The sequence below is a fragment of the Trachemys scripta genome, chromosome 14 (genome assembly GCF_013100865.1).
Source record: "Trachemys scripta elegans isolate TJP31775 chromosome 14, CAS_Tse_1.0, whole genome shotgun sequence".
NCBI classification, from domain to species: Eukaryota; Metazoa; Chordata; order Testudines; family Emydidae; genus Trachemys; species Trachemys scripta.
The window spans coordinates 31413751-31440033 of NC_048311.1; the positions used below are offsets into that span (position 1 = coordinate 31413751).

At 46.2% G+C, this 26283-nt stretch overlaps 1 protein-coding gene across 4 annotated transcripts in view; it reads right to left on the bottom strand.

Moving 5' to 3' along the window:
- SLC39A11 (solute carrier family 39 member 11) overlaps positions 1 to 26283 on the bottom strand; it is a 260526-nt gene that overhangs the window by 166365 nt on the left and 67878 nt on the right. For 3 of the 4 annotated variants that reach the window (XM_034789978.1, XM_034789976.1, XM_034789980.1), the window contains one exon: positions 14557 to 14701. In XM_034789978.1, coding sequence (XP_034645869.1) covers positions 14557 to 14701 — 145 coding nt within the window. The remainder of the gene's footprint in view (positions 1 to 14556; positions 14702 to 26283) is intronic. The other variant, XM_034789979.1, reaches the window with a different exon arrangement.

Sequence of the window (26283 nt, forward strand, 5' to 3'; positions counted from 1 at the left end):
CAGAACCAGCATCGTTACAGCAATGCAGCCTGGAATCAGGAGATCTATGTTCTATTCCCAGCTCTGTCATTGATCTGCCGGGTGACTCTGGGCAAGTCACGTCACTGCCCCGTGCCTCAGTTTTCCCCATCTATAAAATGGGGATCATGATACTGACCTTCTTTATAAAGACCCCTGAGATCTACAGGTGAAAAGCACTAGATAAGAACTATGTATTACATTTTCCAGACTCGTCCACCTAACACTAAGTTTACCAACATTGAAGGTGGAGGCAGAAAAGATTAGAAAGAACTAAAAGGGAGTATATTTAGACCCAGATTTTATCCTGTCAGCTGACCTAACAAGTCAGACTTGACAAATAAGTTTGGATTTTGTTTTCTTTTACCATTTTGTAGAACTAAATCCCCCAGCTTTAGGATTACTTCTGTGCTGTAAGTCTTTGAACAAACACTGAATAATCAACCTTCTAAGCTCTCCTGGTGAGAGTAAGCTGTATCCACACCACCAGGGCCAATGATTTAAAGAGCAATTACGGTGCAAACGTGGCTCTTATGAGCACGATCAATATCTGTATCTGGAAAAGCTTCCTAGTGTGGGAAATAAAACATTGATTTTTAGTGAAAAGGCATATTCCATCATCCTGTGCCATATACCACATTCAAAAGAGGCCTTGACACAAACAGTCTGGTTTTAGCACACAGAAAAGCCAAATTGAAATGTGTCAAAATCAAAATCAGAGGAGAAAGATCGACAGCACAAACTGCAGGACAGCGCCCCATAATTAGGAAAATTTTAAGATTTTTAAAGCCAGTTTCCAGAACCATCAAGTCACCAGGAATTATTTTCTGACAGCACATGCACAGCCAGACCCCTATTCAATAGCAACTCCCTCACCGCTGGCATGACTGGGACAGGAGCGGAGCGGACATCAATTAAACAGATGGCTCCGTGGAACTAGCATCTGAGAGCAGCACAGTCTAGAGGCTATAACACAGGACCAGTCCTCAGGCAGTCCAGCATTGCAATCCCAGTGCTGCTCTCAATGAGTTGCAAAGCCCTGATCAAGTCACAAATTCCCCAACTCGGTTTTTCCTTCCTTCATTTCTGAAATGGGGGTGGTTCTTAACACCCCGGTGAGGTTGTTTTTTTCAGCACCATGCAGAGGGAAAGCACTGCACAAGTGCTACGCATTGTTATTCGGTAACACAATGCCCCCAACACTCACTCGTCTGCACCCGGAAAGGTTTCTTTTCCTTTTGTCCTTGGATTGTGGACTTGCTCAGGGTTGGCTTTGAGCACCGGAAAAGCAATCAGAGCCTGCCAGCCCTAAGCACTTCCCAAGCTTCCCCACCAAAGACTAAGGAGAAAACCCCAAAGCAGCACTTTATATTTTCATATATAAAAACTTCCTCTTCACCCGGTCACACTGGAGCTTCTACCATATGAACAGGTCACCCGACAGTACAACTGCTTCCTCACTTTATGGCAGAATCCAGTTCGGCTGCCCTGCACAGATTTAAGCCCAATAAGGGGGAAATCAGGGAGTGCCCAAAGAGGGATGTTTATAAACCTTGCATGGATGCGGGGGAGCTAAATTTGTTCTCCATATTTTAGTCCGTTTGTTGTTCCAGCCTTTGGCATCCCAGATGCAAACCTGAAAACTGCACTGCAGATGCTCATTAGAGTTTGTTCGCACAGTTGAAGCCAACGCAAATAATTCTTGGCACAACTGGGTTATGGCTTTACAAATCACTTCATTATCCTTACAATGTCTTTATAATGCAGGAACGGATCCTCCCCACGTTGCTAAAGGAATAAATCCCATCTTTTAAAAAAAGCCCTCAATATGCTTTCATACATCTGCCCTGAAATTTCTCCTGAATTAATATTCCTGAGGTCTTTGAGCTCCAGAAATCTGGCTTTCATTTCTCTTATCATTCTCAGAGTAACGAAAAGTGAGTCGCATCCCCAGTCAAAGAAGAAATCATATAGAGAAAATACATGAATGATTGTGTTTAATGAATGAAGCAGAGGGAGAGGTGCTGAATGGGTTAGTTGATCAGAGTGCACTGCAATGAAATTTGAGATTGAAGGGGTTCTTCGATACTGCTGAAATCTATTTCCCCCTTTTTAACAGGGCTTCCCCTTCTGCTATCCAAGTTCCATTTAACGCTTCGGAGATGATGCTATTTCAGTCCAGGCAGCTTCCAAGAGATGAGACAAACAGGTTGTGACACACAGACAGAAGTTTTTTGGTGCGGTGCACACGTGCCTGCCTCTGGGAAGGATGTTTTGGTATCTTAATGACTTGATCGATGCCTTGTATGCTAGTGGCAGGTCACGTGGGGAAGCCAGAAGTGATCACACCAGTGTCTTTTCCATCATGTCACTTTGCACCAGACTTTCTGCAATCATGCACATGGTCTGCAGTCATCTTCACACGCACATGCATACCACCCCCGCCCTGACTCCCACACAAGGATATTGCAGGTTGCAATCTTCATGCATGTCACAATTCACATGATCACATTGATCGCATCTTCACGCTCACTCACACGTTGTGACAAAGGTTCCTCCTCTATCTTGGTGGGTCCTGTGCTTATTGGTGGATTTTCTTGCCTCAGAGATTCACCATGTGGGTTGGGGAACAGCCCAGAGACCTTCCCCTCTGGAAGAACCCACAGTCCAGGTCAATTGGGAGGTTTGGGGGGCCCGCCCTCTACTCCGGGTTCCAGCCCAGGGCCCTGTGGACTGAAGCTGTCTATAGTGCCTCCTGTAACAGCTGCATGACAGCTACAACTCCCTGGGCTACTTCCCCATGGCCTCCTCCAAAGACCTTCCTTATTCTCACCACAGGACCTTCCTCCTGGTGTCTGATAATGCTTGTGCTCTTCAGTCCTCCAGCAGCACACCCTCTCACTCAGCTCCTTGCGCCTCTTGCTCCCAGCTCCTCACACTCGCACCACAAACTGAAGTGAGCTCCTTTTTAAAACCCAGGTGCCCTGATTAGCCTGCCTTAATTGATTCTAACAGTTTCTTCTTAATTGGCTCCAGGTGTCCTAATTAGCCTGCCTGCCTTAACTGGTTCTAGCAGGTTCCTGATTACTCTAGTGCATCCCCTGCTCTGGTCACTCAGGGAACAGAAAACTACTCATCCAGTGACCAGTATATTTGCCCTCTACCAGACTCCTGTACCCCATTGGTCTGGGTCTGTCACAACGTACAGAAAGTCATGTCACGCCACGTGATCAACCCTACTAGGGGTGTGGTGGGGAGATTACATTCCAGCTTGATCCTCTACCAGACTTCACTTTCTTGCTAAAACACTTCTAGGCTACGGAGACAAACTGCTGAGCGACACATTGCATAACGATCCCAGTAATGAACAAGGAGTCCAGCAGAGTAGCATTATAAGAGAAATGGAGGGATGGGAAATGAGCTATCCAGTGGGCTCTTAATTTAAGTAGCTGTGGAACATGGCATATAAATAGAATTTAGAGCCCTAATAATAGTTTGCCAGGTGAAGCCAGGAAATTAAGTCAGCGGAAAATATTGCCGAGAGCTAGCAAATGCAATTTGGGAACTGACTCCACTGTTTAAGAGAGACATACACCACAGTCAACATCTCCGTACCTTCCACACTTGTGAGCAGACCTGAATTCATTGCACGGGTCCCAACTGAGTTTAATTAGCCTCAGACTAATTAATCTTGGCTAAATCAAAAGTGGTGCAGAGCCCAATAGCCACGCTGTGAGGGACGCGACGTTCATTTCTCACTGGCAAGGCGGCTGACTCTCCGTAGAGAACCACATGCTGTGCAAACAGATTGAGGGGCTGGGGAGGGGGTCGGGGGTGGGATCTTTCAAAGCTGGGGCTGCCTTTATCACTCACACGGCTGTGAATACATCATGGCACTGGAGAACTGCATGGGGCCACAGAGAGAGAGCTGGTCAAATCCCCCACTCGTTTCGAAGGAGACATCCCGTAGGAGCTATGAGAATTCACCTGATCTCACCCCAGCCTGTCTACACTGCAATCCTGGGGTGCGATCACCGTGCCACCAGACACGTCCACGCTAGCTCTCTTCTAGCTAGCTCAGATACCACAGCAGCGAAGCCGCGGCAGCCCCGGCTAACCCCCCAGGTAACTACCCAGGGTTCTAGGCGAGCTTGCACAGCCTACGCCGATGCCCGTACAGCCCAGCTTCGCAGCTCTGGTACCTGAGCCCGCTAGATTAAAGCTACCTCGAGTACGTCCACATGAGCTGCAACCAGACTCCGTGACTGCAGCGCAGACATCCCCGTACTTGCCAACGGCCAGCACCTCCCACACAGAGCCAAGAGACGTGACTGGATTCTAGGAGACAAGAGAGACAAACCCTAAAGCAACATCCCGGAACTGCTAACCCTGGGCTGTGCCAGCTTCCCTGGGCTAACGGGAGAAGCTGCTACAAAAAGAGGCAGAGCCTCTGTAGTTCCTGATAGCGCCCAAGCCAGGTCCCCAGCCTGGCGTGCACACTGTGGGAGGGACCCATCGGGGACACAACCTCCGGCTGACTGATGGGCATTAAAGAGCCCAGGACAACTTCTGCAGACCGGGAGTCCCCCAGCCACACTAACTGGACATTGTATTAAACCTCACGCCCGAGCAAACTTATTTTGTGCTCTCTTCACTGCTTCCCACCCCAGCCACATCTCAGGAAAGGTGGTAGCAATTCGCCCGGCCTCGCTCCATAGAATAAAACACCCAAATGTCCTGTTCTGCACCAAAGGCACAATAGTATTGTTGCTTTGTAGGAGTTCCTGTAACTTAAAACAGTTGAAAAGATTTAAACAAAAAAAAACAAAAACAAACAAACAAAAAAACAGAAAAAACAACCCGTTGCTGAGCTAAGAACTTGTAGGACACATTTCATCCTGGAGAGCTCTGGCAAAAGCCCAGAAAATAAGGATGTGTTGACAGGAAGGCCATGAAAGGCGATACTTGCACGGAACGGCAGGACACAATATTAAAAGGTGCCAAGAGGCGATTTCACATGCATTAATTTGGAAAGAGTTGGATTTTTTTAAAATAATCTATGCAGCATCTTTCGCATCCCAAGGGCTCTTTAAAGCGGTGAGCTGGACAAGACAGCAACTCCGTGGGCAAATAAAACAGCTCTATGCATCAGCAAATCGCTCACACCCAGCCGAGGATGCTGTTTTCCTGAGAACTGGAAAGGAAGGGCAAAGACATCGGATTTATCCCTGCCTTGTTTTGAAGCGAGAAAATACCCGGCGCCCGATGCAGCTTTTTCTATTCCCAGCTAAAAATCTCTTTCCTGAGAAATGGCACATGGATTCTCTCACCCCCTAGCACCCGCTTGGGGAGGGAGGGGAGCGCTGAAAAACAACTAGCTGAGAAGTCATTGTGCTGATGTGTCAGAAAGTTCTGCCACGGCTTGCTCTTCCTAGAAATAATCATTTAAAACGTGACATTTATGAAAACAGGGTCTTCGGCTCCTGATGTCAAGTGGGGATTGAGCATCAGGAAACAGATGAACTAAGCAAGAAAGCTCCTATTCTCAAATTCCCTTAGCAATAGACCAGAGAACAGCAATAGATGATATATACGCAGGCAGAACACAGTCTGAAGTTTTCCTAAAAATGAGATTCTATTTGGCTGGGAGAGATCTGCCGGGAATCTTAATGGGCTGAGTTTGCGAGGCCTTACATGAGACTCAATGGCATTTGTCTGTCTGTCTGTCTGCGTAACGGAGTAATTTTTGAACGCCACATCCTATTGGTTCCAAAGTGTCCAGGAATGTTGTAGGCACCTACAGCCAGAACTCTATTGATCTGGGGAGGTGGAAACCGGGCGGAGGGAGGGGGAACGGGGAATATATGGAGCTGCTGTCATCTCTTGATGGCACCCATTAACACCTTCCAGCATTATACCCCTGTTCATCCTCCCAATAGAATTTAACACATTGAAACCGAGTGACAACTCTGGCAAAAAAAAAAAAAAAAAAGAGAGAAAAAATAATGGGGGAGAAGGAAGGAGAGAAAGGAGGATCTAGGCGTGTGCGCACAGCCCTTGGCATCGGGGAGGGGAGAATGGGGAGCACACAGAGCCACTGGCATCAGGGAGATTATGGGAGAATGGGGGGAGCTGTGAGGAGTCCCTGAAATAGAAGAGGACGGGACGGTGGCACCCAGCTAGCTTGTGGGGGAAGTGGAGAGTTGCAGGGAGCAATGGTGCATGCAGTAAGCTCATCTTACACAAGCTACCAAGTAAATCCAGAGTGACTCTACTGAAGTCAATGAATTACTCTAGATCTGCATTGGTGTAGCAGCAGAATTTGGTCCAGGATATGTATTACCGAGGCGCTTAGCATGCATGTAAGTTTTCCTTCTTCAATAGAAATTTAAAGGCTAAACATGATTTAAAAACAAGGTGATATAGATCACTAGCCATTTAAATGGCTATGTGGCATTAGAGTTTTCTTAAATCGATACTAATCTAACCAGAGGCACTCATCTTTGATTCATTTGGATTTTAATAGCTGGCCTCAATGGGTGCTGTAAGTGGCATTTTTCCAAGCTCAGTAGCGTACCAAGTGTGGTGCGAATCTGTCAACATGATTACGAATGTAATGGGACCTTCCCAACTAGTAAATGTTACATTTTGCATAAGGAGCCCATCCATTATGTAAGCTGTAACCCCTTCATGAATATTTCATTCACATATGCCCAGTGCCGACTGAAAATCATGGCAATGAATCAAACAATCTTTCACCGCTGCAAAGGTTGTCCCCTCCCCCAACACTCCATCATCTTGCACATACGTGGAGCAAGGAAAGAAGAGAGTTTACGTGGTGAGCTTTTGCAAACTTCCACCCTCATCACTTCAGACATCATGAACTCTGCAAGGGACTCTCTTCCAGCTCCCAAGTCACCGGCAGAGACACATTACAACAAAGGGTGTGTCTACACTGCAATCAGGAGGCGTGCACCAACAGAGGGCTGTTGCAACAGGAGCATTTGCCCTCCTCTCCAATCAAAGAGAGGGAAAAAAATATAAGGGGAACCTGGTTTAGTTTTGTAGGATCACCCAGGAAACTGACAGCAATTGTAAAACTTGCAACAAAAAAAAAAATTGGGATAAATGCTGCTCTTCTTGATACTGGAGTAAATCCAGATTAAGTCCACTGGCTCTGCCATCTAAACGCAGTGCATTCATCACCTTCAGCAAAGGTCTGGTTAGCTGAGTTACTACAACTCATCACTACGAGTTGCCTTAAAGTTTTTTCACAGAAAGAAGTAAGGGCTCCTGTCGGAAGGATTGTGTGTTAGGTCATGTCAAAGCGTCACTAGAAAAGAGTGAGAGGCACCGCTCAGTACGGTCATTGTGTCCTTTCTGAATGTGTCTTAGTCTAGCTCAAAACATGGACGGGAGTCTTCCATTAACCATTACAGATGCACTTCTCCCAGGACCAAGAAGGGCTTTGAAAAGCAAGAATATAATAAAGTATTTCAGAAGTCACCACTAAAAGGCAGGGACGTACACGCTCTATTGACTCAAGTCGCAGATGCACAGAAAAGACTAACAATCCTCACTTGCTTCTGCTGGAGTTAATGGATGTTCTGAGGCAGACGACAAGCCAGGCTTTCAGAAGAGACAGGAGAGAAGGGGGTCAATTTAGAGGAAGGATTTCATGATTAGGACGCAGCCAGGTAACATCCTGGAGACGTTCGTTCCCTGTGAATTATAGTTCTATTGCCACTTGGGGCAAAAATGTGCATCCCAGAATTCAGCTCACCCCATCTCTCAGCTGGTTTAAGAGGTCCCCTTATCTCATTCCTCTTTTTATCTCACTAGCTCCTTTCCCTCCCTTTCTTCCCCTCTTTCATCCCCATGTTACTTGTAGAGTTTTGCCCAATATCTTCAAAGATGTAAAAGGGGCATTAGGTTAACGAGGCAAGGGGCTCTCTTGTACTGTCTGCTGCACAGGTTCTGACTGAAAGGGGTTTTCTTTCTGAGGGGTGGAAGGTAAAAGCAGCGACTGCTGAAACCACTGCCGGCGAGGGGAGGGCGTGACCGAGGTCCAATCCAGACTTGGAAAGTGCTTAATGTGGAGCCCTCCGGACTGACACCAGGCAACGCACTAAAGCTGCTTGGTGCAAATGGCAGGAGCGGACCCCAGAAAGATGCCACTAAAGGTAAAAGAGAGAGTGCAACAAAGTGTGATTCGATCCATCCTCATGTACCGAACCAAGACCTGGAACCACTGGAAGAGAAATCAGTGCGCTCACCGCCACGGAAATGAAGATGTTGAGGTGGTCGCACGGTTGGACACTCCACGAGAGGAAATGAAATGAGGTTGTAAGGGACCTAACGCAGGTTTTGTCAGCTGAAGACAAGTTGAGGAAGGCCAGGCTGCATTAGCGTGGGCACAGCCAGCAGAGACCCAAGAGCCGTGTCGGTAGGATGGCTCTTGCAATGAGCGTGGATAAAAAACGACCAAGTGGAAGACCAAGGGTTGGAGCTGGTATCAGCAAACCTCAACGAAACCAACTAGCACGACAGCCTGGCATGTGATCATCAGTTTTCGAAGGTGGCTATAAAAGTCACCAATAGAGAAATGGCAAGAAAGAAGAGAAACTGCTTAACAAGAACGGACTGTGCATTGTCATAAGGACAACACACCTGGATTATATTCACTGTGTCATACAGAGCCTAAGACCCTGGGTCAGGAGACCTAGGTTCTAATCCCAGCTGCATCACTCACTCCCTAAGCAACCCCTGGCAAATGACTTCACTGCACCCTGACTCAGTTTCTCCATTTGTAACATGCTCTGAAATCCTCAGATGAAAGGTGCTGTGTAGCTCTGCAGTTGATCCGCCATAACCGCCAGATCCTTATTCACGTGTTTGAAGTCTGACATGTGCTTAAGTATTGTGCAGAATGGGAGCCTCACTGTTCCTCGATCTCATGTTCGCTGTTCCTCGATCTCATGTTCGCTGTTCCTCGATCTCATGACTCTGTGTGGATCACTAGAGAGTTGTGCGCAGAGCCCGAGCACGATACCTCTCGCGCCCTTCCACTGACTCACTTGAAATGAGGGAGTCCCTAACGAGAAGCCACCTCACAGTGCAGTTTCTGTAGGAGTCACTATGTTCACTTCAGTCCACTCTACGGATGAGGAACGTTAGCGATCTGTGCGGTGAATCCCACCTGCAAGGTGGCATCTGAGGCACTTCATAGTCCTTCTAGTTACTGGCCTAGCTACTTGTTCCCTTCTGCAACTCCTCACTGACTTCCCCTGGGAGAACTCTGTGCAGGCATGGGTGCGTGCGTGTACACACACACACACACACACACACACACCCCAAATCAGCTCCATTCGAGCAGCCGCTTCAGCCTGCAGAATGACGACTCCTGATTTGCAAAGACACGGTTTCCGCACGCACCAGGCTGATTCACGTTCCCACCAGCAGACAGTGCCTCTCTGAAGGCAGGGGAACACTCTGGGCTCCCAATGCCGAAACTATATTCAACATCTAATTCTGGACCCTCCGGGGACTTCGGTGTAAGAGCCTTTGTTGCAGTGCAACTGGAACCAGCCAGAAAGCATTTTGTTTGATATAACGGATGCTTCACCTACAATGCTGTAGCAGGAATAATTGAAGCAGGAGGAAGAAAGACTAAGAGATTGGCTGGGGAGTAGCATCACCCTCCTACTCTCGTCTGTCTAATTTGGAGCAACATGAATCATTCTGCGCTGGAGAACCGCTGGGAACAATTATCCCCGTACTGTTAATATATAGTTTCGATAACCAGGATTCATGGCTCAAGTTTCTAGACACACTGCTGTCTGCAAATCCTTCTTGAGACCTAAACAGGAGCAAAGCCTAAATGTAGCTGTGATGTAAGGGGTCAAATTCTGGCCTCCGGATACCTATGCATCCTGAAACTACAGCCACTCTACCTACTGAACCCTGACCCTGATGTCAAACTCAGCTGAGCTGACGCTACACAAGCCCTCAAATAGAGGGGATTTCCACTGCCAGTCTCCATGTTTTTGCAGAGATGTCCCTAGGCACCCATCCATGTTGACGTTACTTGCGTTCCTGACAATCATCTGTGCAGACTCTGGGTATTCGCAGGGAAGGTAGAATATACGTGTCAATTAAAAGAGGGCTGCAAAGTCAATGCGTGCTAACATAGCTTGTTCTTTTATAGGGAAACGCCTGGAGAAGACAGACACCAGCAAAATAGTCTGCTGCCGGAATAGACTTGATCTGTTTTGTTGTTTCCTAAGAGCTCCCACTGCACATATATGGGTTGCTAAAATGATAGAATCGACATTCAAACAATGAGCCCAACAACTCGGGGGGGGGGGGGGGGGGGAAATCAAGTCACTCAGGACAAAAACGAAAGCAAGTAAAGCACAATCCGAGACAGGGGCTGCTGCTGAAAAGGAAGGAACGGGCCAAGGTGCCCTAACTAATGAGAAAAGCCTCACTCAGGAGGTTTGAAGCAGACCGAAAAGGGCCACTGGGACGAAGATATTCAGAGGTGGGAGGATCTGAAACACAACCTCTAAACCGAGCAGAGTCTGGTGGCTGCTCAGACTGGAAAACGAGGAGAACTTGGCTGAATTCAACCACCCTGGAGGGACAGAAATCAAACAAGCACCTCAGGGCTTTCATTTCTCTTCTGTGAAGCATTCTCAGAGTACAGGGTCCTCTGTAACCGCAGGCAATCCCGCCGCCAAGGGGCTCCGGCTGCTATTTTCTATTCTCCATAGACCTTGCACAGGGAAGGGTATTTCCCTTCAATGACCTGGACACTTCCATGGCCTCAAATGAAGATTTCCACACCAAGAAAATCAATTAAGAGAACTAACCTAAAAAGGTTTCAAGCACCGAGCATCAGGCTAAAAATCTGGACAAGAACTTTCTGTTTAGGACCATCTGATTCATGCCACAAACCAGTCAATTAAGGAAGCTGCTGAAGCCCCAAAGATGCATCACCCTTGGAAATCCGCAAGGGCTCATGGTTCACCAGTAGCTGCCTGGCCAGCAGTGGGAACCAAAGAGTGAACAAGTGGGCTGGTATTAGGCAATCTGAAGATCAGAGCCTATGGGCACGTCATTTGCAGAACGGCAAATCTAACAATTCTTTGATTTTAGGCATAACAGCGGATCCTAGGGAAAGTGCAATAGTAAATAGAATATATTAGAGGCAAGGACACTCTTTGCAAGCAAATGGCAAATTTAAAATAGGAATCAGCCTGCATTGTGTTCCACACTCAGAAGCGGGCCCTTGCCACCAGAGTTCCAGCTCTGATTCTGCCCCTCCTCCTAATCCACACAGGTGCATCTCCACAACCTCCTCTGCAACCAGGCCACAGGAGGGACATTCCAGGGCCGGACTTAGGGTGCAATGCATTTTGGCGCATACACAAGCTGAACTGACCCTGTGCACCCAATTCCTGCTGGGCCAGAGTCTAATCACTGTGGGTGAAATGCACACCAAGGCAGAGGGCTTACACAGGCCATAGGTGGTGCATGGCCCCTCTGCACATGGCTGGATTTTACCATTTAGGGGAGCACTTCTCATGGTGTCAAGGAATACAGACCAACATTAACACAGCCTCTGCAGCATGACCGTGCACCTGGCGATGGGAGGGGAGAGGCAGTTACACCGGTCTCATGTCTGGAGACTGAATCTGGCCTTGACTTTAATACATTGATAACACTTATCAAGCCTGCATGCATATTCCCCATTGCATTAACAATCCGAGACTAGAGATGTGCATTTCACAAAACTTCACTTTACACGTCTGCTTGAGATGGAGTACAGGCAAAACTGCTCCAAAGGAAGCACGTGTATTTTCAACACTGCTTTAAGTAACTGATACATTTTTTGTATAGACCTCTGCAACTGCGCTCATAAAAATGAACGCTGCTCTTTTCCCATGGGCAGCAGCTTATAAAACTGGTTTTTAGGGGCTGGTCTACATTGGGGGGGGATCGATCTAAGATACGCAACTTCAGCTACGAGAATAGCGTAGCTGAAGTTGACGTATCTTAGATTGACTTACCTCACGGCGTGAGATCGACAGCCACGGCTCCCCTGTCGACTCCGCTTCCGTCTCTTGCCCTGGTGGAGTTCCGGAGTCAACGGGGAGCGTGTTTGGGGATCGATTTATTGCGTCTAGACGAGACGCAATAAATTGATCCCCGATAGATCGATTACTACCCACCGATCGGGTACCTTAGAACTGCTTCAGCTAATACCTGAAGATGGAAGGTCAAAGCACTGTCAGCATCAAGAGAAAGATGATGTTCAACACTTGGGGGAAAGTGAAACCCAGATCACATGTTTGCAGAGCGCTCACTAGAGGTCAGCCCAGATGGTATCCACTCCCGTTCCAGCCACTCTTTCATCCAGTGGGAACAACATGCAGACAAGGGGGCACGAAGGCAACAGACAGACATAGAAGGAAATGGAGCAGCCTCCCCAACTTATTGAAAAGTAGGGGATAGACTCCTGTTTTACTAGCACAAGGTCAACTGCTCACTGGACTCCTCCTCCACCCCACCCATCTTTTATGAAGCTCTGGGGTGAATCTTCCCATTACTGAGTGGATTCATTGACCTGAAGATTCATGTCGGCTAAGCGTGACCGAGCAGTAATTAGGACCCTGATCCTGTGAACACTTATGCTCATGGCAGTAAAGTTAAGTCTCTGCACGTCTTTGCAGGATCGGGGCCCTGGTTACACAGGATTGGAGAGACTTGCATTTTCATGCCCCTTCAATCAAGTCAATATCAGTCTCTCCACTCCACTCATCACTACCACCTTCCACCTTTTAAGTCAATTGCAGAACAATGCAAGAGGGGCTGGGTTTTTTTAAGCTTACTTGTTTGGGATTTTTAAAGTTAAATTAATAATTCAACAGTGACTAATGTCAAAATTGACATTAGCAAGTACCACCATTTAGATTAATAAAATACCCATTATGTGCCCTGAGAAATCTCACAAGAAAACAGCTGGTAAGTTCTTGATGGGCTTAGTGAAGGCTGCTAATTAACAAGTTGCTGTCTGTCTCTATTTGCCATCGGTCTTCTTGGCAATCACACTGTCTTGTGAAAATAGCAAGTTCATCCCAACAAGCAAAAAACTAAGAAGAAAAATATCACGGAAGAGAATAAAAGGGGTATTGATTTGTTGTCGTTTTTAAAAAGTTTCCCCAGAGAGAGCAAACCAACAGTGCATAATGGAAAGTGTCTGTTCTCAAAACGACTTCCATGGTTTTCATTTACAACCAAGAGCAGATGCATGTACAAAACAGAGTAGCTCTGAACTTACAGAAAGATGCATGATTATTTTAAGAGTGAAATTAAATTACACTTAGGACATAAAATTGCCAGCATGCTCAATGCTCCAAAGTAATAGAATTATGAACTGGACTATCAGTCTGGACTTGTTAAAGGAGCTTAAAGACATGACGCATCTAAATCCCCTGGTAACTGGACACCTAACCCTCTCAGGCTCCTTTCAAAACCCCTGTCTAAAATTTTAAAAAAGTTAAAAGCACTCTGGTTCAGAACAGTTTTACATAAAGAATGCAACTAGATAATAAAGAATAAAACCCCGCCCGAGGAGCTAATGCAATTCTTGGCAGAAAGACTCACTTCTTTATTTGATGTGCTCCCATCTCCATACTTGGAGGGGAGAAATTGGGGTAGCGTCTAGTGTACCAGATACACTTAAACTCAAGAAAAATACCAAAGCAGTGAGACTATTTTTCACTAGTCATTTATCAAACTACATTTTTCTGCCCTGTGCAGACTCTCAGTCGCTAGAGAAGGAAAATCCGATTAGATCAAGTTCGTCTTCCCACAAGGGAAGGATCTAGACCCCCTGTAGAAGATGCATCAGATAGGATATGGGTGCAACACTTGATCTTCGTTACAGGGCCGTATAAACACTGAACACGCTCACCTAAAAGTGGGAAGCTTTAACATGCTTTCCAATTACAAAATTAGATCAGAAGTTCCCACTGGTTTTTAAAAAACTGTTAAAAAGAAACAAATAAATATTCCCCAAGACGGGACATTTTTATTCCACGTTCTAACAGCTACTACTTCTATTATCCTCCAAAACAAGGAGCCACAAAGTGACCATCAGTCGTGGCCCATAATTACAGCAAGCCATCACCAGGGTCATGGGTGCATACAATTCAGCATGGGGAGGCAAACGTGACCCAGCCACCCACTCCTTCCCAGCTGAAAAACTATTATCTCAAGATAAGTGAATTTCATTTCATTGTCAAATTAGATGTCTAATTATTAATAATTCATGCAAGTGGTTTTGAGAACTGAAGGAGAAACAGAAGCAATGATTCTTGGGCCAGACGCCAGCCTGCACCAAGAAAGAGAGAGGGAGAAAGCGTGTGTGCGCACCGAAGTGGATTAAATTTCGAGCATATCTATATTATAGTCTATGAGCCAATTTAATCGAGTTCTAACTCTGCTGTTGGTATATGACAGGATGCTTGCCTGAATGAAGCCCAGTTCTACCTATCCGGATGGAGAGCTCATTCCCGTAGTCCTGGTGATAAGTCGGCTCGGGGTCATACTTCTCTTTCACCGCTCTCGGATCGTAGCTCCTAGACAAGGCGGCGTGGGGAGGTTCACTGATGCCCTGAAATGGATTAGAGGGAAATTTAACATTGTTTCCATCTGCGAGTGTGCGTCTTCCTCTCTCTACATTCCCCCCTACCCAATGCGCAAAGACAACTTTGGAATCAGCACAGGTTTTAAAGGCAGATCTGGGCACTGCTCAGTGTGTTTGATTCTCAGGGTTTCATGCAAAAGTTGCTTTTGGATTTGGTTCACACCTCCTCGAGTTTTGGATTCAAACCAACTCAAAGGGAAGCCATCAAGCTTTGCAGGGTTTCGCTGCAAATCAAGAAGACAGAACCAAGCTCACTGAGAAGCCTGATGACCTTCAACATGTCTTTCCACAAACTGGGCCTGAGTTAAAAACTTTATGTAGTTAAAAACGAACCCAGGCAGGTTTCACCAAACGATCAGGTTTCATAGGGCCGGTTCCACAAAGCGGCAGTTTTAAGACTTTGTGGATTTGCAAGAACTGGAATTTTGACTCCATCCTTCATCTGCAAACCTCATGCATTTCACAGAAGCTTCTGCATTGGCTGCACTCAATATACAGGGATGGATCTGGCAGTGAAAAAGCTGCAGGGAACAGGATTTTAAAAAACACAAAGATGTTAATTTCATGCCCACACACTCATGTATATATACACCAGGTTTCAAAACAAACTCCAAATGCCACCTATTTTTAAGAAAAAAAAAACAAACCATAATTCAAGTGTAGTTACAGTGAGAAAACCGTCTAAACATACAGTACCTTACTCTGCTGACAAAACGTGTGCGGCCGTCAGCGCTGTTGAGCCAATACAACTACAGAAGAGTGAACTGGATTGTATTCTGGCTCATGCACAGTCAAAACTGCACGTGGAACCTTGCCCTGCACATCAGGAATGCAGGCAGAAAACATTCAAGCTGGATTCCCAGGCCCTGATTCTGCAAAGCATGTGAGCACTTTAAGGTTCATGTTTTGATGGATTGGGGCCTCAGATCTGGGGCCCCATTCAGGAGAGCACAAAAAAAACCAAACACATGCTTAACTTTAAGCATCTGCTGATGCCCATTGACTGCAACAGAAGATAAGCACGTATTTAAGTGCATTTCTGAAAAAGGAGGCTTTTCTCAATTGAGGCCTGAGTTTGCAGCACTGACAATTAGAGAGAGAAAACTAACTCAAAACTGAGCATATTTCCTTGGAATTGAGGGAAAGAATAAATAAGGACCCATACAATGTAATTTTATTGAATCATTTCCAGAGTACGATCAGGCCTTTAACATTTTTCAGAATGTACATAGGTGTGGAGAGGAGACAATGTGCCCATATAAAAACAAAAATACATGTGTAGGTGCTGTACAAACACAACGGGGTCCTGGGCCAGGAATGGGGTTCCTACCCAAAGACATTGTCCAAGGAGGAAATTCATTGAACCAGTCAGAGACAATATCATGTTTCCAGGTCAGTGTTGGATTTGCAGTAAATCCAAATGGACTCTCCCATAGACAGTAGGAACTTGCAATACCATAGGCCGGGGAAATACGTCCCAGTGAGACCGCAAAATTGTGATTCAAAAGACACCCCAAGAGACATGGGCACACCATCAAACGTATATAGGAAATTCACAGCTGAGGTTAATCTGACAGGCCACTAGGTGTCACTACTGACCTCGACACACTCAACTAGAAGACTATATGTGGCAGTAAAGAACTAAATTTCAGTAGGTCTCATTGGCACAACTCCACCATTATATATATATATGCTGTTTAAATCCAACTTTCTGCTTGTCACAGAATTTAGCGATAATAAAATATCCAGCTTGGAAAAGGTCGCAGAAAGCCTATAGAGGAGAGGGGAGGAAAGACTGGAGAATGTGTTAGATTTCAGTACGTCTCCCCTTGGAACAGAGATCATCAGACATTGTATATTACAGCTCCTTTCAGCGCTACTTGTTTCCCAGGAAATTGCTACTTCTCTTCCTACAGTTTTCAGGTTCTGGATTCATTAAAGGGTTTAACCCTAGAGACAAAACGAATGGCAATGTACTCGCAAAGCAAAGGCTGGAGGAACATAAAGTGTCAAGAAAGGGATCACTGTTCAAAGCATGGGACATCAGTGTCTTCGTTCTACCTGAGACAGGAGAGTGGCAATGTGGCTTTGGCGCTTTGATTCAGAGAGCAGCAATATAAACTAACATACACCAGAGCTAGCAATGAGAAACTTGATGAGTGAGGTGACTTTAAAAAAATATAAAGGTTGAAGATGAATAATTAAACGATTATCCCCTCGTTTGCATAATATATTCTGACTGATGTTATTAATGCTAATCACATATTTGCGATCATCGTTCTACTGCAGTTTAATCAGGGTGCTTTCACTTCCATTAACCCGGCAATTAGAAGATGTACTGACGAGGCGCTCTTCTTTTAGAAAGGACTTTTCCTTAGCAAAATGTTACAAGTCTTTTCTTCCTCTGAGCATTTCCCAGATTTTCCGTGGGAGTCCGTCTAAGCTGGGCTGCGGTAGGATCAGGTGTGCTACAGAATATGTGATGAGCGGATGAAAAAAGCATGTGGAAGTGTAAACATTTTCCATGAAATACTGGAAGGGTGTGCACAGAGGGGAACTTCATGTACGTGCCACTGTCTGATATGGACTAAAAAGGACAAAGATCCATAAATTGAATCAATTGGATGCAACACCCTGAAATGCCAGATTAGCAAATGCTGACAAACTGTTCAGAAAAGTAAGACACTGCTCTCTTCTAAATCAGACGGCAGAATTCCTAGCATTCAAAGGAACAAAAATCAGCAATGCAGGAAATTTGGAACAACGCAGTTAATTTCCTTATTTCACAATATTTTCCATAACCTCATGGGTTTAAACATTTTCCATGCATATTAATTCACAATAACTAAACATAGGATAAGAAGAGGGTCAAGGATCAATCTAATTTTTTAAAGGAAGCATTAATTTAACAAGAACCAATGAATGCCCCAGTTGTCTGTGTGGGCACTGGGAGCAGATTCCATGACCAGGGCTCAAATCACCCTGGCAAAACAAGAGAAAGGCAAAGCAGAAGTCTGTTTCAATGCAAATTGCACAGCATGTGTTAACCTAAAAGCATTTGTTACTTTCCCTACCCTTTAGGTGTTTATTATGGGGGTGGCAGAGCCTTACAAACCTCATCTGTGTTTGACTTCAAAAGCGAAGAGAGATTTCTTCCCCAAAAAAGGGTGTGTGATTGTGCAACACACTCAAACACGAAACAGGAAAATACTTAAGTTCTGTGAAAGCTGACCTTACCCAGACCTGTTACTTCAGAACAGACACAATGAGATAACGGAGTAAAACTAATGAGAGGCTTAAAAAACAAAAAAAAGTCAGGAGGATGGAGGAAAATCTGCTCTTCATTGAGTGCATCATCACTTTTTAGTCCTTGCTAACAACAATAGTGACTTGGAATGGGAGTTGAAAGCACTCAGAGTTCTGACTTCTCCATCTACCTGTGAGAACTGGGGATCTGCAGGAGACGTGTTCGATGACCCAGATAACTGTAGGCCTGTCAGCCTGACATTGATCACCGGCAAGCTAATGGAACGGCTGATACAGGACTTGATTAATGAAGAATTAAAGGAGGGCAATGTACTTAATGCAAATCAGCACGGGTTTATGGGAAATAGATCCTCTCAAACTAACTGGATATTTTTTCATGAGATTACAAATTTGGCTGATAAAGGTAATAGTGTTAATATAACAGATTTAGACTTCTGTAAGGTGTTCGACTTGGTACCACACAACATTGTTATTAAAAACCGAGACTATAAAATTAACATGGTAAACCTTAAATGGATTAAAAACTGACTGATAGGTCTTAAAATGTCACTGCAAACGGGGTGTGTTTCCAGTGGGACCCCACAGGGATCGGTTTTTGGCCCTGTGCTATTTAACATTTTTATCAATGCCTGGAAGGAAAACATCACTGACAAAGCTTGCGGATGACACAAAACTTGGGGGACTGGTAAATAATGAAGAGGACGGGTCACTCAGCCAGGGCTATTTGGATCATATACTTGAAATAGCTCCGCCCCTCCCACTCGGTAAACTGGGCAGAAACAAACACACACACACTGCTAAAACCCTTTGTATACTGCCCGCAAAAACCAAACACCAACACTGGGAAGGAAAGAGAACCAAGGTCGACTGTGCCCAAGAGGCAATTGGGTGTGAAATGAGTGGATGACTTCAGTCCGTTCCCAGTGATGCAGACACCTGTTCACAGCAAGCCCACCATCAAAACCTTTGTCAGCAGAATCAGAGTGAGGCTACGGACTGATCAGGTGTGGCAAGAAAGATGCTTTCCCCAGATATGGCGTTGGCTGGGAAGGGGCTAACTTGCCCTGCTGCTATCTATGCTGGGTGGTGTCTGGATAAAGAGAGGCGCTAGGTGGATCCTGCAGCTTTCACCAATGATTAAAATTAACTTTGAGGGGGGGAAAGAAGAGGGAACGGTTCAGCTATGGAGGGGCTCAGATGAGATACACAGAGGTGGCAGAACGGTTTAGCAGCTGTCACTTTTTTTTCAGCAAAGGTATTGATCGGAAGAACATGGGTTTTTGCAGGAGGGAAGGACATTCAGGTGACTGAAAGACTTGGGTAAAAACCCATCCGCACCTTAAAAAGAACTCTCCTCTGTCGCTCCTTTCTCTGTCAGCCCCTCAGATGCCTCTCCACTGCCACCTCCGTGCCTAGTCCCAGGCTTCCACTTCCCCAAGCAAGGAACACTTTTCCTAAAACCTACCAGGGTCAGCCTCTGATCCTAAAAGGTCACTTTGGCAGCATGGCCCACAAGAAGTGACCTAATCTGGTGAGAATTAATGAAGAAGATTCAGGTGATATTAATAAAGCTTCAACTATTAAGTGCACGCAACTGGTCTAAATGATTGCATGAACCTATTCATGTAATCCTGTCCTACTCTCACCCTGATTACGTTCGTCACTACTCTCGTTTGTCATGTCTTCATGGAGGCCGTATGCTCGCCAAAGCCACAATCTGTCCTTCTGCATCAAGAGGAGCGCCTAGCAAGCCTGAAGCTACAGAACAAATCAGACAAACAGCAGCTTTGCACAGTTTATCATCAGCTGATTTGCTGGCACCAGAAAGACAACGGGCTCTCATCTCTGTCCTGTCAGCACAAAAGGGTAACAAAATTAAAAGCACAGAGCATGACCAGAACATGCAGGAGTCCATAAATTGAAGACTGCAATGAAAAGAAAAGGCTCCACGTAAGCACCCGCCAGGCTGTTAGCATTACAGATCTATCTAATCGAGCAAGCCATCTACTTCTGAAGTCGAGATGCATTTGCCTGACAGTTGGCAATGATAAAAAGCCATCCCTAGCTATTCCTTCTGCTACCCATGCTGAGTGTATCAAAAGCTTTCTAGTGCCGCTCATGCCTAAATAGAGGTAACCGGGAAATATATTGCCGTTTCAGATGCTTATTGTCAACAGAGACATACTGACCTTACCGACACACACACACACACACACACACGCAACTTCTTCAATTTGAAAAATATCAGTGACCTTCCGCAAAGCGCTTGATTTATTCCAACTGCGAGTGCTCTGAGTCACTCCAATCTGCTCCCCGCTTGGGCCCCTTAATTAGAACAGGTCAGTGGATTCCAAAAGCATGAGGAAGGGCAGAGGAAATGTTAGCCCATGTTAATTAGCTCATGCTGCTAATTAGAGTTAAGTGAAAACACACCAGGGGCTAGTGCAGTTCACAATGCCCGGTGAATGAGACGTGGACAGGAAGATCTCTACAGCTGGAGAAAATTATTCTGGTGCATGAGGTCCCAGTAAAATTGTTTCCTTTTTACATATTAAGGACAGAAGGACCCATTAGATCCTCCAGTATAAAGCAAGCCAGAGAACCCAACATGGTGCCACTCGGGTTATTTACCGTGCAGTTTCTCCAACCCAGACACAGTGGCCAGGCAAAACCAGCAGCTGCTGTTTTTATTACCAAGAAACTGCCACAACAAACACACTCCTAAAGCAAACCTACAATTATTCTGAACGGTCGGAAAACGTCAACATCTATCCTAGTAACAACCCGGGTCGTGCAGGTCTCACACATGATTGGCTTCTTGCTCCCCTGAAAAATGGGTGAGACAGGAAAGGGATGCCCAGAGACGAGTCACGCAGCAAGTCATGGTAGAGCTGGGAACAGAGGTCTCCAAGCCCCAGTGCAGTACCCTGTCCATCAGATCCTGCTGCCGCCCCACAGGAGGCTGGTATGGATCTGCCATTTCAGGTTTAGTGGTTCCCAAGAACCTTTCCTTCCTGGTTTCTCACTGACAGAAAGCCTTCCTCCACACGAAACTTAGGAGGCTAAATCATTGTGAAAGTTTGACCCAAAGTCTCTAGTGTTTAGAGCACTGGGCTAGGACTCAAGAAACAGGTTCTTTCCCCAGCTCTATCACTGGCCTGCTGGATGATCTTTGGCAAGTCATCTCATTTCCCCTGCCCGTGCCTCAGTTTCCCCCAATGTAAAACAGGGCTAACGATACCTGCCTTCTTTGTAAAGCACACTGAGACCTACAAGGAGAAGTGCTAGACAAGAGCTAGGGATTATATATTGAGCTTTTGCATTCTTGCCTTCAAGAGAGTATTTTTCAAGAATTGTTGAGCAAAAAGGCTTCCCCACTGACAGTCACCAGCTCCTCCTATCTCCAATGGAGCGGATAGGAAGGAAACCCTCCTCTAATTCTTTGCTCTCATTCCTTAACGCAATGCTTTTACACCTCCCTGCTGGATTATGCTTCTAAAGCCGGCTGCCAGCCGATTTTGAGAACAGCCACTCCTCAGTCCCTGCCTTTCCCCCACCCCTGTCGGCAGTTCAAATGAAGAGCGTGAGAGCCTACGATGCGTAACAAACCATCAAAATGCCAAGAAAAGCCAAGTGACAAGGGGCAGCTACTCCTGTCACAGGCACTCTCCATCTCCCGCGGGGCTCAAACGTACAGACAGCAGCTCGGCTTGGCTGACTGCCGCCTGGCTCGAGTCGTTTCAGAGGCTTCCCCAGCCTTTGGCCAAAAATCCCCTTTGCTTTTCAACCCACTTCGTTTTTTTGAAAAAGACGGCCCCAGTGGTCCCGCTCGCTCCTCCAGCAGCAGTAAATGGGCTTTGCTTGGCTTCTTTCCCCCTGGCATTTTTCCGCCCTGGGTGAATATCGGTAAAAATCTCTGACCCTGCAACCAGAGCACTGCTCTAGCAACAGCCAACCTGATTTAGTACAGGGCTGCCCTGCAGTTAAACAGGCCCCACCTGCTATGACAGCATGCCCCCCTCTCCTGCCCAAGCTTTATCCGTTCCCATGAGTCCCTCAAGTTTTTATGTCCCACCGTCAACCCCTGGCTTCTTCAGTCTGCTGCTGGGGACTTCCCACTCCCCCAGCCTCCTGCAGAGAAACGTGGTGGACTGGGTTACCCTAAGCTTCAGCCAACTCATTGTTCCAAGGTGCTTCCAGCTGAATGGGAAACCATTAAAGGCCTAACGACCCACCATGGTACCTGCTAGGCAGCGGTTCTCAAACTTTTGTATTGGTGACCCCTTACACATAGCAAGCCGCTGAGTGCGACCCCCCCCCCCTTATAAATTAAAAACTAATTTTTTATATTTAAAATATAAATGCAGGAGGCGAAGCGGGGTTTGGGGGTGGAGGCTGACAGCTCGCAACCCCCCATAGAATACCCTCGCGATCCCCCAGTTTGAGAACCCCTGGGCTCGCGCCCTGACAGCAGATGGCTCACTCCACACCCACTTTGCGGCATTCCACGACACAATGTTATCACAGCTTCAGAACATCAACTAGAATTCGTAAGTTATACATAGATCCCCTAAAGCATCAGTAGTGCTATAAAAATGGACTGTGATTGATGCAATGCCTACTACGGTCAAGTTTCTGCCTGTGAACTATTGGTATTTGAATCTCATGTGCCACACTACAGGAGCAGAATCCCTTTAAGAATTTAATACAGCTATTTCTTGTCATTCAGATAGGATCTTCTTCACACCTCAGCCCTCCTCCACCGTACAGCCAAGTGACGTAGGGAGGTTACCTTCTAGCGTTCCTGGCCATGTGGATAGAGAATTGATCTGGTTCTTAATTTTCATTAATTGCATTCAAGAAGAGATGGGCAGGGGGAGAAATAGATCTGTCTGAATGGCAGGGACAACAGAAGTCTCGCTACTTTGTCCAATCGTGCCTCAGATTCCAGCTTCAGAATCTCTCTCCGTATTCTGTGATTACACTTCCAAAGGAAAACTCTGCTTGCGCTGCTGCTAAAGAAACCAGGTCAAACTGCCCGCGTCTGAACGCCTGTGAACACCAGCCCTTGATCCTTTGGCACCACTAAGAACCAGATTCCAAAGGCAACTGTTGACTTTCCTGATGTGCTCACAGCAAGCAATGCTTTCCGCTCTAATATGAATCAGGCGGGGGAATGGCTGGTACTGATTTACCAGCAAGGAGGGAAGGAATGTGCGGGGAGGATGTGCATAGCTCAGCAAAGTGCCCACGGTAAAGCCAGGAAATTCTCACCCGTTTTAAAAAAGGAGCTGGAGGAAACTTTTAAAAGTGCATGAAGAGCTGTGTCTGGGATACCTTCCAAATGTGATTCCTGAGGCCCTTTCCGATTCTTAAAGACGGGCTTTAACAAAGTTCTTTGCTCCTCCCCTTCCCATACTTCCTCGGTGACATCACATTCGTTACTATGGCTGTGGAGCGTGACGTCAAACAGGAGTAAGACTACACGGCAGTAGCACGCAGAAGGAAGAGCTAGACTGCGAGGGAAAACGTTCTTATTCAAAACAGGTAAATATTTAAAATAATAGCAAAGGAAATACAAAGCGCCACTGCCCCAAGGACACGTGGCTGCTTTTAATACATTCTTCTTCAGTTATGTTATTCTTCACCAGGATGTTAGGTGGCCCACGTGAAACAGGAATACAAGAACTGCCCGACTGGATCAGTCCCCAGATCCATCCGGCCCAGTATCCGGTCTCTGACAGTGGCTTCAGAGGAAGGTATAAGAATCCTACAGGAGGCAGATAGGGGATAATCTGCACCCTACATTAGGGCTCATCCTGATCTCTAATAGTCAGAAACTGGCTTAAACCTTGAAAGTTTAATATCCCACCCAGTTTTCGTTGGCATTAATGATTCTAATTCTGGATAGTCTTGACCTGCAGATAAAAATATCTGATTCTTTTCTGAATCTTGCTAAACTCTTGGCCTTAACATCCTGTGGCAATGAGTTCCATAGTCTGTGCATTGCATGACAGAATATTTCCTCCAGTGCCTTTCACCAGCACTCAATTCATCCTACAATTCCCTCCTCCACCCCCATTTCTGCTTTTAAAGCCACCTTCCTTGTTGGGACACTACTAAATCTAGTTTGTACCTTTTACACAGGGCCAGCTTTAAGTCGATTCAGCCGATTCCCCAGAATGGGGCCCCGCGCCTAAGAGGGCCCCGCAACATCCCGGGCTGCCGGCGGAGCGAGGAAAAAAAAAGTCGCGTCCTGCTTCTCCCCTCTCCCTCCAGGGCTTGCGCCACCAGACAGCTGATCAGCGCAAGCCTGGGAGGGAGGGGTGAGGAGGAGGAATGCGGTGTACTTGAGGAAGAAGCGGGGCCAGGGTGGGGATTTGGGGAGGGATCCAATGGGGCAGGGAGGGGACGGAGGGGGTGGGGCACAAGACAATTTGCGTCCCGGCGTGGGGCCCCGCACCTGCTAAAGCCGGCCCTGCTTTTACATCCCTTTACATCTCCCCTATCAGCACCCTCATCTATCTTAAGTGACTTGCCCAAGGTCACACAGGAAGTCTGTAGCAGAACAGGGACTTCAACCCAGATTTCCCAAGTCCTAGGCTACTGCTCGGACCACTGGACCATGCTTGCTCTCTTAAAGCAATAGATTCCTGGCACCCTGAGATGTCTGCCCTCTTGGTCCTTTGTTCTGTATAATTTCTGCCTGAGGATAACTTTGATAAGTTTACTTTCCCTGAGAAGCAAAAGGCCTCTCTTCTCTAACAGGTTTTGTCCCTAGGGAACGAGTCTAAACTGGCCCTACATAAAGCCATCATGTCAGGCAGGCTTGCTGAGTCTTTATGTTAAAAATTAGATTACTCTGCGGCCCCTGCCAGCCCATCATTCTTGGTGACACCCCTATTTATTATTTCAATGCTCAAGACTTAATTCACCTTCCACAAGGCCTGGACTCATTCCATCACTGTCTGTCCTTTCGGGGGGTTAATGCACTTGCTTGTTTAAAAGCAAAATTAAATGACCTTTTCAATGCTGTATGATTAATTGGAGCATTTTAATATGCTCTACAATTCACTGAAACCAGTTCAGGGGAGCGTGGGGAGGGAATTATTGGGGTAATTACAAAGAATATGCTTGCATGCTAGCAAACACTGTTATCACATCAGTCTGGAAGGCACATTGTCTCCTTGCTCTGGTATTTACATCACAATGGTTCCTTGTCATTCTTTTTTGAAATAAGGGTTTTTTGGCTTTGCAAGTGACTCTCTAAATTACTGTCATTAATGTAGGGGAGGGGGGAAAAGCCTTCTAAGAGACGTAATTACCTGCTCCTGCCGGCATGTAAAGGCACGTCTGGGAATCTCACTTAAGCAGGGCACAGGAGTCGATCTGCGTAATGTTCAAACTGAATGATCCTGTTCACCCCTGAATGCAGACCCACCCTTTTGGAAGGGCAGAGGAGGCGGATCGCCAGGGATGGTTTAAAGTGACTTCTTCCCTTCTGCAAGTTTTGAAGCGAGAAGGGGAGAAAATGAGTCCGGGGCACCTGTTTTAACTCCTGCAAAGCCTTTCCCAGAAGACTCACTCCCTACTGCGCTTGGCAGAGACGTTGAGAGAGTAAACTGAATGTAGGCTGCTGGACTAGCCAAGGCTTGAATGTGTGTCTGGGAGCTGATGAGATGGCACTGCATCCCTGCATCCTCATTAGCATTAATATAACCCCAAATTTACTCTGACAAGGTGGAACTCAGACTCTCTTGGAATTGCAAGGGAATCTGAAAGCATCCCTGAGCCTCAAAGAAGTGATTTGAGCGGCTGTATGCAGTTTACACACCCGGAATATATTAAGCTGAAGCTACAGATATTGGGCAAAGCATGGGGTATTTATCAGCAAGGGTTAAAATACAAAATCCCCTTTCCCCTCCCTGCTTCCAGTCTCCCATGGGAATAAATTCCCCGTAATGAGCAGTTATGTCATCAACGTAAACGGGGCTGGGGAAAATCTTGTTGCTAGATTCTGCTCTGTAAGCAGTGGCACCAAATGGAAGGTGGGAAATTGCAGAATTGATTTCAAATCCCCTCTCCCCCGGCCCCTGCTAAACCCATATTCAAGCTGTACGGAGCTAAAATTGCCTCTGCATCTTTGTCTTATTCCTGACAAAACAAGGGCAAATGCCCTTCGTAAGTTAATACACATCTTTGCATGGAGTAGCGTGGCAGGGATGCAGTGCAGAGAACCATCCGGACATTGTCTATTGATTAGCATGCTTTACTTTTATTAA